This window comes from Lynx canadensis, chromosome B4 (genome assembly GCF_007474595.2).
Source record: "Lynx canadensis isolate LIC74 chromosome B4, mLynCan4.pri.v2, whole genome shotgun sequence".
NCBI lineage: Eukaryota > Metazoa > Chordata > Mammalia > Carnivora > Felidae > Lynx > Lynx canadensis.
The window spans coordinates 52,264,127-52,276,154 of NC_044309.1; the positions used below are offsets into that span (position 1 = coordinate 52,264,127).

Genomic DNA, 12,028 nt, shown 5'->3' on the forward strand with positions numbered 1-12,028 from the left:
TGTGTTTTAAGAAATGAAGCATCAACATTCACATGCTTTCATTAGAGCATCTCCCTTGTGATGAAATCCTTAGGTTCACCATGGGAGGAATAGTTATGATCAAAAAAGTGAAGGACCTAAAAATAGTGGTGATGATATTAGGAGTCTGGAAAAATTCTTTTTTAATTTACAGAGACAGAACCATTTATGAAGATGAAAATAAGCTTTTTAGCTGTAGAAAACATTTGAGAGATTTTAAGAATATACCTATGTTTGTCATACAAGGTATGACAAGTTTTTTTTCCATAAAAACTAAGGAGTAGGGATGATTTGCATCTCAAGTGACCTTGTGGAAGCACAAGTACCTTGACTAAGGAAGAGCCACAAAAGTAGAGTGTAATCTTGAGGAATGCTTTTTGCTGAGGAAAGTGGATGGAAGAGGCATCAGTCTGGGAACAGGTCTTCGTGGACATAATAGAAAAGAAAGGAGTGGGGCACCTGGGTGGCTCAGTCGGTTAAGCATCCGACTTCAGCTCAGATCATGATCTCACAACTCTTGAGTTCGAGCCCCACATCGGGCTCTGTGCTGACAGCTCAGGGCCTGGAGCCTGCTTCGGATTCTGTGTCTCCTTCTCTCTCTGCCCTTCTCCCACTCACGTTCTATCTCTCTGTCTCTCAGAAATAAATAAATGTAAACAAAAATTTAAAAAAAAAAGAAAAGAAAGGAGTTAGGTGGACAGGTTCACCCAAGTTCCATGACTAGAAAGGTTTTGATGGAGGTGGTATGTGTTAAACAGAATCGCTTCTTTTAGCAGTCAGATATTCAATATGAACTGCAATTTTAAGTTTCCTTAGTAATCAAATAAGCATTTATAGGAAATAACTGTGTAGATAATGAAATGGTTTTGCAGAAAAATATATGTGTGAGGTGGTACTATGCTATATGCAGTTTGCCTAATTTGTCGTCTTTAATTGAAACATTTTCTTCCGAGCCTTCTCCAGAAGAGGTCAGCAGAATCCTAGTTACTAGTCAGTTGGTTTGCATTGTTTTTATATTATAATTTTTTGTAGAGGTGTTTTGTTTCAGCATCCTCAGATTTGTCTTTAGTCTTTTAAATTAATCTTATTGTCAAGTCTAGAATTAGAGTACCTAACTATTGATTTTTAAGTAATGGGAGTTATAAGTTTTACTGATGTATAAAGTGCTGTTTTTACTTTAATATAATGCTTCAACATATTTTGAGGTGGCTGTTTGCAGCTTAAAGTTGGTGAAAATACTGAGACTTCGATTATGAGAACACTACAGTGCTAATTTTGCTAATATGGAAGTTGTAAGAGTTACAAAATACCATTTTGGTCAGTTATTATTTAAGCATTATCTTAATTTTCAGAATCTAGTAATGAATGACCAGTATATTACCCTTTGTTAAAAATGTTTATTTTTGAGAAAGAGACACAGCATGAACCGGGGAGGGTCAGAGAGTGAGGGAGACACAGAATTCCAAGCAGCTCCAGGCTCTGTGCTGTCAGCACAGAGCCCTACGGGGGGCTCGAACTCACGGACCGCGAGATCATGACCTGAGCTGAAGTTGGGCACTTAACTGGGCACCCCAGTATATTCCCTTTTTTATACTTTATGTTATGTAGGTCTTTTTAATTTAGGTTGATCTGTACATTCCTTATAATTGAACCTAAACACTGATTGGCTGTTTCATTTAAAGTAACACAAACCAACCAGCAAACAAAAACACCCAAGCAAACAACAAATATCTTAGTCATAAATTATAGACTTCTCCCATCTCCGCAGTTCTTTTTTCTTTACCATCTTATTCTTTAAAAATATTTCAACTAGGGGCACCTGGGTGGCTCAGTCGGTTGAGCGTCCGACTTCAGCTCAGGTCATGATCTCACGGTTCGTGGGTTCGAGCCCTGCGTCGGGCTCTGTGCTGACAGCTCAGAGCCTGGAGCCTGTTTCAGATTCTGTGTCTCCCTCTCTCTCTGCCCCTCCCCCACTTGCACTCTGTCTCTCTGTCTCAAACATAAATAAACATTAAAAAAATTAAAAAAAAATTTTCAACTAATAATGCATTGTTGGTTGGCAGTCTAGCTAATCTTCAGACTTTAATAGTAAAATAAATAGCATTTTTCAGTCCCTTAATAAAGATAATATGGTATTAATATTTGGGCATACAAAATTTTTTCAACTCCTTTTTTCCTCTGTTTCTTTTGTGAAAATATATGATCAAAAGGTGAAGCTGCTATTAAAGCAGGTCAGAACAAAATTCTGTGATAATATCTGGTCCAGGATATGAATACTTAAAAATTCTTAATTAGAATCAAAACTGCTTTTTATTGATGCATTAAAATAATGTTTTACAAATCATTTTTATGATCTCATATCATTGCTAGGTAATAGCTAAGAGAAAAGAGGATTCTGGAAAGATAAAACTTTTGCTTCATTGGATGCCTGAAGACATGTAAGTATTTGAAATACTGTATAATTAATAGACTCTCTTATTTTCTTTAAAAAATTTTTTTTAATGTTTATTTTTGAGAGAGACAGAGTGCGAGCTGTGGAGGGGCAGAGAGAGAGAGGGAGACACAGAATGCAAAGCAGGTTCCAGGGTCTGAGCTGTCAGCCCAAAGCCCAGTGCGGAGCTCAAACTCACAAACCACGAGATCATGATTGAGCCAATGTCAGACGCTTAACTGACTGAGCCACTCAGGCATCCTTCTTATTTTCTTTTTAATGTTTGTTTTTGAGAGAGTGAGTATACAGGTGTGGGGGTGGGGCAGAAAGAGAGGGGACAGAGGATCTGAAGTGGCTCTGTACTGACAGCAGAGCTGAAGTCAGATGCTTAATAACTGAGCCATTCAGGTGCCCCATAGACTCTCTTATTTTTATTATGATCTTATACTCAAATATTTACTGTGTTTGAATAGTTACTGTGTTTGAATATAAAAGAATTACAGAAATTAGACTGCAAAACATTTTGACCTGTCAGGGTTAAAGAATCTGTGAAAGTTCTTATAGTACCTGACTCAAGTTACAACCTTTACAACTAGCTCTTTCTGTTTTCAATAAAAGTTGTTGTAGCAATTTTTAATCATTTTTAGAATGTAATTATTTTTATGATTTTTAGATGACCCTCAGGCAGTATGCAAGCAGCCTTAGTTTTGCCTGTGTTTGAATCATTTAAAAAAATTCTAAACATTTTCTAGCTCACAGTGATAAAGAAAAATCATTTGGCTTGTTTTCCAAAAGCATTATATTTTTCTGGCCCTGAAAATCCTTAGGTTTTTCATGTTTTTATGTTTAATTTTCCTTTTATCTTTTTTTTTTTAATGTTTATTTGTTTATTTTGGAGAGAGAGAGAGCACAATTGGGGGAGGAGCAGAGAAGGAGGAGGAGGAGGGGGAGAGAGAATCCCAAGCAGGCTCAGCACTGTCAGCACAGAGCCTGATGGAGGGCTCAAACCCACGCACTGTGAGATTGTGACCTGAGCCAAAATCAAGAGTCGGATGCTTAGCCGACTAAGCTGCTCAAGTGCCCCTCCTTTTATGTTTTTATTAAAATTCTTTTTGTTAGAAAAGGTAATAAAAGTATATAAATCATAGAAGTTTGGGGTAAAATCAATAAATACCAAGAATAGAATAAATGAATGGACTCTCATTGTGTATACTTGGTTTTTCAGAAATTAATAGTATGTGGTTAACATTTATCTTTTGTTACTCAGTATTTTTCTACAGTATTGTTTCTCAGACTTCATTCTAAGGAGATGTTAATGTGATGTGAATTAAGAGTTCTTCAATAGATTTGAGAGTTTACAATACATGTTAGCATATTAGTAAAGAAATCTAGCTTTTTTTTAATCCTGTGACTATCAAACTTCCATTAACGTAGAACATATTTTCCACACACATCCCCTCCATCCAGGTTTTGTGGAAATGCTACTGTAAAATATTTTGAAATGGCTGTGTAAAATTTATTTAATGAACTCCTTTTTTTGCTGAAACACTAAAGGTCCCCGTTTTTCTCTACTGTTAAAGAGATATTAAGATCAGCCAGTACACAAAATATGCAAATTATTGATGGGTTTCAATACACATCGCCTTCCTGAAAATTTGTGCCAATTATAATCCTACCCACTACATTAGAGAGCTTATTTCTCTGGTTATTAACACTGTTATCATTCTTACATTTTATATTTCTTTGATTACAAATAAGATAATTTTTAAACTGTTTTTATCTTTGGTGAATTGTTGGTTTGTATCCTTTGTCTATCGTGTTCCTTTTTCCCTGATGAATATTCACCTGTTTCATACTGATTTGTAAGAGCTCTTTTTATATTAAGGTTATAAACAATTTCTTTAAAGTGTAGTCAAATATCTGTGTATTTTTAGTATTTTGGATATTGATCAGCATAAATATCAATCAAATTGTTTTTATTTGAATTTCCCGATAGGATTGAATTTCTTTGAATTCAGGATTTTGGTCATGTGCATTTTTTTAAAGTAGAGTTTAATCTACTTGAGTGTTTACTTATTTCTCAACTTGGTGTTACCATAAGGAATATAGTCAATATTACTATAATAATATGATATGGTGAGAGAGTAATTTTTGGCATTGTCGAATTACTATGTTGTATACCTGAAACTAATACAGCATTGGATGTCAACTATACTTCAATAAAAGAAAAAAAAAGAAAAACTCCATCAAGTCAAGCTCAAGTATGACATTTACTCATTGAACTAAAAGACAAGGCAGTGTTCTATAATATGTGTTTCTAAGTTTGATATGGCTTTGCCAGCAAAAATTCCTAATTCATTCCCAAATTCATGCCTGAAATTTCACTGTCATTTTTTTACCTGGGACTCCGCATCCCGTTGCTATTTCTTTGGCTTCTGAGAAGGTTGTTAATTTCTGTGGCTCAGTCACGCTAACAGAAAAGTCTAGGTAATGTGAAGTTATATAAAGGGTAAGTTTAAAATGAATGCTTTTTCATTTATGACTTGTTTTTTAATTCATAGTCTGCCTGACGTGTGGGTGAATGAAAGTGAACGACATCAATTAAAAACTAAAGTAGTTCATTTATCAAAGCTACCCAAAGATACTGCCTTGCTTTTGGATCCAAACATATACAGGTAATTTAATTCTTGATTAGATGTTTTAATTTTTGAATCATAATCTTAAATTTCCCTAAACTTTTTGGATATAAGGTTAGGACTTAATTTTAAGTACTGAATTTCAGTACCAAGCATAGCTTGCTTTCTGGAGCTTTGTATATGGAAATTACATCACAAAAGCTTATAAATTGTAGAATCCAGAAAGATAATTATTTTGGTAAAGTTTATATGCCAACTTAATTCCAGATTTATCTTACGTAGCTTAAATTCTAATGTACATACTATTTTGAAAATAAGTGTCTTTTGTTTACCTACGTAATTCTTTTTACAATACCAGACTTTTATGGATCTGGGAATATACCACAAATGCCCTAAAATACCATAAATGATAAATTTTTAAACTTCTACTCTACCCAAGCCTTTAGAACAGTTTAAATATTGTTGTGTTTGTTTTTAAGAGGTAGCTCAGTGTTCACATTGCTAATAATTTTCTGATCTGACCTTTGTTTTAGTGTGCTGTGCTTATGAAGGTATAGGGGGGGAAGGAGAAGAGACCAACATTTCTGACTATGTGCTGAGTCACTTTGCTAGGTGCTTTACATACACTTCATCCTCACAGCAGCCTGTGAAGTAGGTGTTACTATCTCTGTTTTACAGATTGGAAAACTGAGGCAAGAGTTTAAATAGCTTGCCTAAGGTTACACAGATAGGGTATGACTGAACTCCACACTGCCTCCATCCAAATGACGTATACTAGGGTGATTCAGAAAGTGGGGAAAATGCTTAAAAGGCACTCTTTATGAGCAGATTTTTATGTTTTAAAAATCAATTTCAACTTGATACGTATTTTGCATAGGAATAGGTTGAATAAGAATAAGATAGCATATAATAATTGATCATCCCAAGTGTGAATTTTAGCTGTCATAAAGAGACTCTGTCGCTATGTCAAATCCTGTAACTCTGAAGGTTCTGTTTATTCTATGACTCAACTTTCTGGAATGTAATTCAGTATAATAGGATTTCTATAATTTAAGATCTCTTCTGAGGGAAATTCTCACATAATGAATGGGACTTGCCTTGTGGAAACCCCAAGATTCTTAAGTTTTCCCTATTCCCCCCAAATTATTATTTTTTAAGTTTATTTATTTTGATTGGAGGGGGAGGGCAGAGAGAGGAAGAGAGAATCCCAAGCAGGCTCTGCATTGTCACCATAGAGCCCAACTTGGAGTCGATCCAACGACTGTGAGATCATGACCTGAGCTGAAATGAAAAGTTTGATGCTTCCGACTGAGCTACCCAGGCACTCCAACCCCGCAAATTGTTTTAAAGATCTTCTAGTGCAGATGCTAATAATAAGTACAATAAAAACTTGTTTTCTGTGTGATGGAACTGTGTTCTTGAGAAATTAACTATTAACTATTGAGAAAAAATGGTGAAATTACCTCAGAGGAGAGATTGAGGGAAATCCACTATCAAAAATACGGGCAAGTCATGATTTACCTTTTTCTTTTTAAGAAAAATAATTGAATATTCTTTATTTACTGGTACTTAATTTAGGGTTTATTTCTGCTGACTCTTTGAAGGGAGTAATTAAAATTAGCATTTTAAAAGAGTGATATTTGGGGAGAGCCACCCTGCTATTAGAACTGGTTGTAAACATCCCTTAGGCAGAGAGTTGACAAAGGGGCATGAATCTTAATTACAAGATTCAGACTAACTTTGTGTTTCTGCCCTGCATTCTACTTCTCCCTCTCTGAGGCTCTTCCTTTTTCACAGACAGCTTATTTTTGCTATTTGTGTATATAGGAAGCAATTTAGATATTAGTGAAATTAACTTAAAAAAATAAAAAACCATTTGGGTGCAGAACTATTGTCCAAAAGAGCATAGGAATTGCATTGTATGTTCTGAAAAGTGTTAAGTCTGCAATTCTAAATTGATGTCACTCTTGGGTAATGAAGGTGTTCTTAAGACATATTAAATGCATCTGTGGAGTTAATTTTCTTTAACTGTATTACTGCCCCCTGCCCCGGTCTTAACATTTAATTTTGACTCTAAATTTTCATGATTCTGCTATTCCGGAATTAGAATGGAGTCTTTCCTAAAGTGGTACAGATTAATAGAACTGGCTACATTTGCTGTGGTGTAACATGTGAGCGAGGTCTGGATTTTGATTTGGAGAACTTGTGAAATTAAGTAAAAAGAATAAAGTGATTATTCAGACTTGTTTTAGGAGAAATATTTTGTGGCTTATACACATCTCAAAATGAAAGCATGACAAACCTAAAAATATATTAACTTCAAAATGAAACTAAAAAGAACATATTTATTCAAGGTTTAAACATCAGTTTTAAAGTCCTAGTTGGCTAACATACATGTGTTAGGCATGATATTCTTTTTTAGAATCACATTAGCCTACATAAAAAGGATTTATTAAAAAGCTATATTATATAACTGAAATTTGCATCCATTAATGTATGAATGCTTTGGAAATAAATTTTAGTGATCAGTGATTATCACACTGCCTATATCTTATTAATGTTTTTAATGTCTCTTTTGAAATACTTAATGTGTTTTTGATTCAGTCCAATAAAAGAATATTCCTTTTTCTCTTTTTCTAGAACAATGCCGCAGAAGAGGTTGAAGAGGTAAAAAATAAATAAATACATAAAAAGCAAACAAGCGGGGACACCTGCAGTCTTAGTCACTGACAATGGGTTTAGTAAAAGTTGCACATTAGAGTCATAACCCCCTTCCTTTTTTTTTTCTTAAATCCGGTATTTAGAATAATATTTATGCTTAGTGTAAACATTCTGTGAATGAAGTAGGCTCTTCTGTGGAATATATTAATATATTACTGTATATCCACATTTTCATGGAATGGTACTGTGGGAGACTGAGCAAACACTCTTCTGGCAACTTAGTGGAACAGCTTCTTAAAGGCTTTGCATGCTTGCTGCTTTAAGCTGCTTTTTTTCCCCCCTTTAGCAATTACAGTAGTTTATATTGGAAAGAAAAACAATTACAACATGTGCCCTTAAATTACCAAAAGCACTGTAAGGATATTTGTCTTGACAGTGTCTGTTGAGTTGAAGTCATATTAGGAAATATTTAGACAATGAAAATTATCAAGAGATAATTATGATAAATAGATGTGATTGGTTGCCATTTGTGTTCTTTTGCAGAACTCTGATAAGAAAAGTGTTCAATTTGTATTTAAGCAAACAGTGAACGACATTTGCAATCAACTAAAAATTCGTCTATCGAATTAGGGCTGAAAATTTCTGTTAAAGAGTGTTGCAGTATGTCTGGTGGCTCCCTTTTCAGGACTAGGGTTTTCTCATGGAGTACAGTATGTTAATATTTACCTATATAACTAATCTGTTAACGGTTTTTGAAAAACCTCTATTTCAAATTATTTGAATAATCCTCATATTTTCATTTTAACCTATATAAGCCTCTAATTTTTTTTCTGAGGAAAGCATTTGGTTTATGAGCTGTTTTATCTTAACATAAGAAAAATTGTATTTTTTTTTTTTTTAAGTATCTTCAAACTGAATCCTTTATGCACCAAAGTTGGTTTTGAAAAGGAAAATAAAATCACTTTCTTGCTTGGTAAGCAAGAAGCCATATGGATTTTTTTTAACTTACAGAAATGGAAATATGTGTAACTTGTTAGTATTGTATCAAACAAATGTTGCATAGAGATAATAGAACATTGCTTGTAAATAATTCAGCAGATTTGTAATATATTTTTATATTATGAAATGTACTGTAGATGTTTTTCTAGAGGCATGAAAGTTAAATGTATATATTATGGGTAGAAATAATATTGAAGGATATTGTAATTCACTAGTGCTGCCAGAGGAATTGTTAATAAAGCACCTTCTTTAACAATAAATGTCTTTGCAGACTTAAGGGACTATGTACTACTGTTAATATCTATAAGAACAAAACACATTGAACATCCTTCCAGAAAGTCTTTGAGGGAGGACCTATACCCATAATAGAATTATGGCACTCATTTCTGACAGTGACCGTGAAATCAATTATTTCCTTACTGTTGGAAGGACATATTGTAAAGTATATGTGGTTATATGCAGTCAAACTGCAGAAAAATACTCCTGATTGAGGAGTTTTCACTTTACTACAGTGATATAAAAACCAGCAGTTTTTACACTAAATTTTTTAAAGAAAAGAATAGACAAAAATATAGAATTAAGCCTTTGGTTCCAAAATGGGAAAGGTTCCATGATACATAAATCATTTCTCATTTACTTTAAAAAAATTTTTAAAATAATAAAAATTATGGGAGACTTTATTCGTTAACAGTGGGGTAAAGAGCTATCTATATACATGAAATGAGTCATATAAAATTAAATGAAGTGCAAATAAAAGCACTGCTACTATAAGACATTCTGGAATGGTTGTTTAATAAGGGTATTATCCATTTGATCTGTAGCAAATGTGATTTATTTTTTAAAAAGAAAAGGAAAGCAGTGTGTTTTACTTTTTTTGTTTTCTTTTGCTTAAGCACTTCATCAATTGCTTTATTCTGTATCTACGAAGTAATCTGCGATCTCCTTTGTTCTTTTAAAATTTTGATTTGTTATAAAATTGCCAAATAGAAGTGTTTCAGATATATAGTTTGTACCTGTATTTTTTATTTTATTGCCTCATGTTCTTGTAAGTCATTCTTAATTGACCGATGATTGTAGACCTTGCCTGAGTATTTTTTCTAATAAAACAAAGCAAATCACATTTAGCTTCAAAATTGTAACAATTCAATTGAATTTTAAAACGACATCTGAAATATACATCTCATTTTCTTTAGGGGCACAGCAAATAAATTAATTTTTTCGTGTAGAAATATTTAGATGTCAAAACCTAATTTCATGGTTATTGATTAGCTAGCCTCTGAGTACTGAATCTCTGATGGTACTTTGCTGCTTATCTGACTTCGGTCTGATACTATATTAACACACCAAAAAGAATATGGAATTGAAATAGTTTTGTAACTTGTATATATACACACATACAATTAAGATTGGGAAATAAGTGTGAAATTTTTAACTTATAATAGTTCATTTAGTGATGTTTACTTTTATATTGTTCCTCCTGACCCCTATATGTGACATATTTGTAATATGGCACCTGAAATAATCTCTTACTCAAAATCCATTGTCTAGTTCAGCAGCAGACAGACTGCAGCCCACAGGTGTATCCATTCAGGAGAAAGTATGACTGCTTTCTCCCTGTAGTAGCAGAGTTGGGTAGTGAGAACTTAGGGCCTGCAAACCTAAAATATTTACTCTCTGACCTTTTAAGGAAAAATTTGCCAGTTCCTGGTATAGTTGATAAAATTTTTGGAAAAATAAACCTAAACCACACAACTTAATCTACATTTTGATTTGATAATGTTAATTTTGGTAATACACCAGTACAGTAAAGTTCAGTAAAAGTTGTTTATACTTTTCAGTAAATATTGCCATATTAGGTATCTGCAACAAATGGTGTTTTTAAAAAAAATTTTTACATTGAATTTCTCAATTTCACCATTTGTGTTTTTGTATCTTTAGGACTAAATGAGATTTTGTAAGTCAAGTTTATGTTTAAACCATAAGGCACATTTGCTCTATATAAAAGAATTTTGGAAGTGGAAAATATTGTAAAATTTAAAGTTGTTTATTTTTCTAATAAACTTTTTCATATATAAATCTTCCCTAAAGTGGACACATGACTTCTGAATTTCAGATGAAAGGAAATTAAGATGGACAATAATTAACTCTCAATGCGTATTTTAAGATTTGTTTAACTCTGATTGAAAGCATTGATAATCATGTCAGTAAATCTTTGACTGTAAAACTTTTTTCCCTTTCACACCTTAATAAAATGTTTTAAATATGCAAGTACTCTTAAAAGGATAGAATTTGCCACAGTTACTTAAAACATCTTTTATTGTTTGCTATTTGAATTCTTGTTTTAATAATATATGATCAACAGAAGTGTTAGATATTCGGATAAAATTTTAAATGGAAAAATATGGTTGGAGTCTGTAAAATAGTTGGGTGCTTTCTGTATAAACTTTTTTTGTTGTTGTTAAACCTTTAATACCACTGCATAGTTCTCTAAAAGGCAGACACAAATTCTTGGTTTAGGTAGATTCTCAGTACGAAAAACTGATATTTATCTGTAAAGAAGGCCTAGGGTTGTAGACCTACAAAGAGATGCTAATATACATACATAGTCTTTTTTAGAAAAGTAGTTAAGTCATATATGTTATTTGAATTTTTTTTTTTTTTTAAGATTTTGTTTTTAAGTAATGCCCAGTGTGGGGCTTGAACTCACAACCCCAAGATCAAGAGTTGCATGCTCCCCCGACTTAGCCAGCCAGGCACCCTGAATGTTGTGGGTTTTTGAGAGAGGAAACAGTACATTTTGAAAATTAAAAATATTTTTCTAGACAATTAGAGACTATTTCTTAAAAGGATAAAATTTGTTAGAAAATTTCTTACATGTTTTTCTTTTTTAATTCTTAAAGAATCTGTGACCTGGTAGAAGGTTATATAATTCTAACATTATAGCTTTAATGTACATAAGAGCCTGCAGAATTCTTTTTTCTTTTTAGGTTAGAGTATTTTGTCATTTCCAATGGTTATGAGCCTCAGAGCCTTAAAAATGTAATGAAATGCTGTATTCTTATTTTTAATTAAAATTTTTTTTTAACATTTACATACTCCAATCAGATTTTTCTGAATCAGTTTTGCATGGTACATAACACATAGTTCTATTACTCTGAATGAACATAAAAAGGAGTTGTTAGTGGTTAGGTCAGGAATTGCAACCCACATTTTTTTCTACATCAGTATTCTTTTCACTATACCACACTGCTTTTCACAATGTGAGAGAGGAAATAAATGTACA

General features: G+C 32.9%; 1 protein-coding gene across 1 annotated transcript in view; it reads left to right on the top strand.

The window, feature by feature from the left end:
- Positions 1-9,934, top strand: part of AEBP2 (AE binding protein 2) — a 71,515-nt gene extending 61,581 nt beyond the window's left edge. The window contains exons 6-9 of the mRNA XM_030321880.1: positions 2,389-2,456; positions 5,011-5,124; positions 7,726-7,752; positions 8,290-9,934. Of these exons, the coding sequence (XP_030177740.1) occupies positions 2,389-2,456; positions 5,011-5,124; positions 7,726-7,752; positions 8,290-8,335 (255 nt within the window). The 3' untranslated portion in view covers positions 8,336-9,934. The remainder of the gene's footprint in view (positions 1-2,388; positions 2,457-5,010; positions 5,125-7,725; positions 7,753-8,289) is intronic.
- The last annotated feature ends 2,094 nt before the right edge of the window (positions 9,935-12,028 follow it).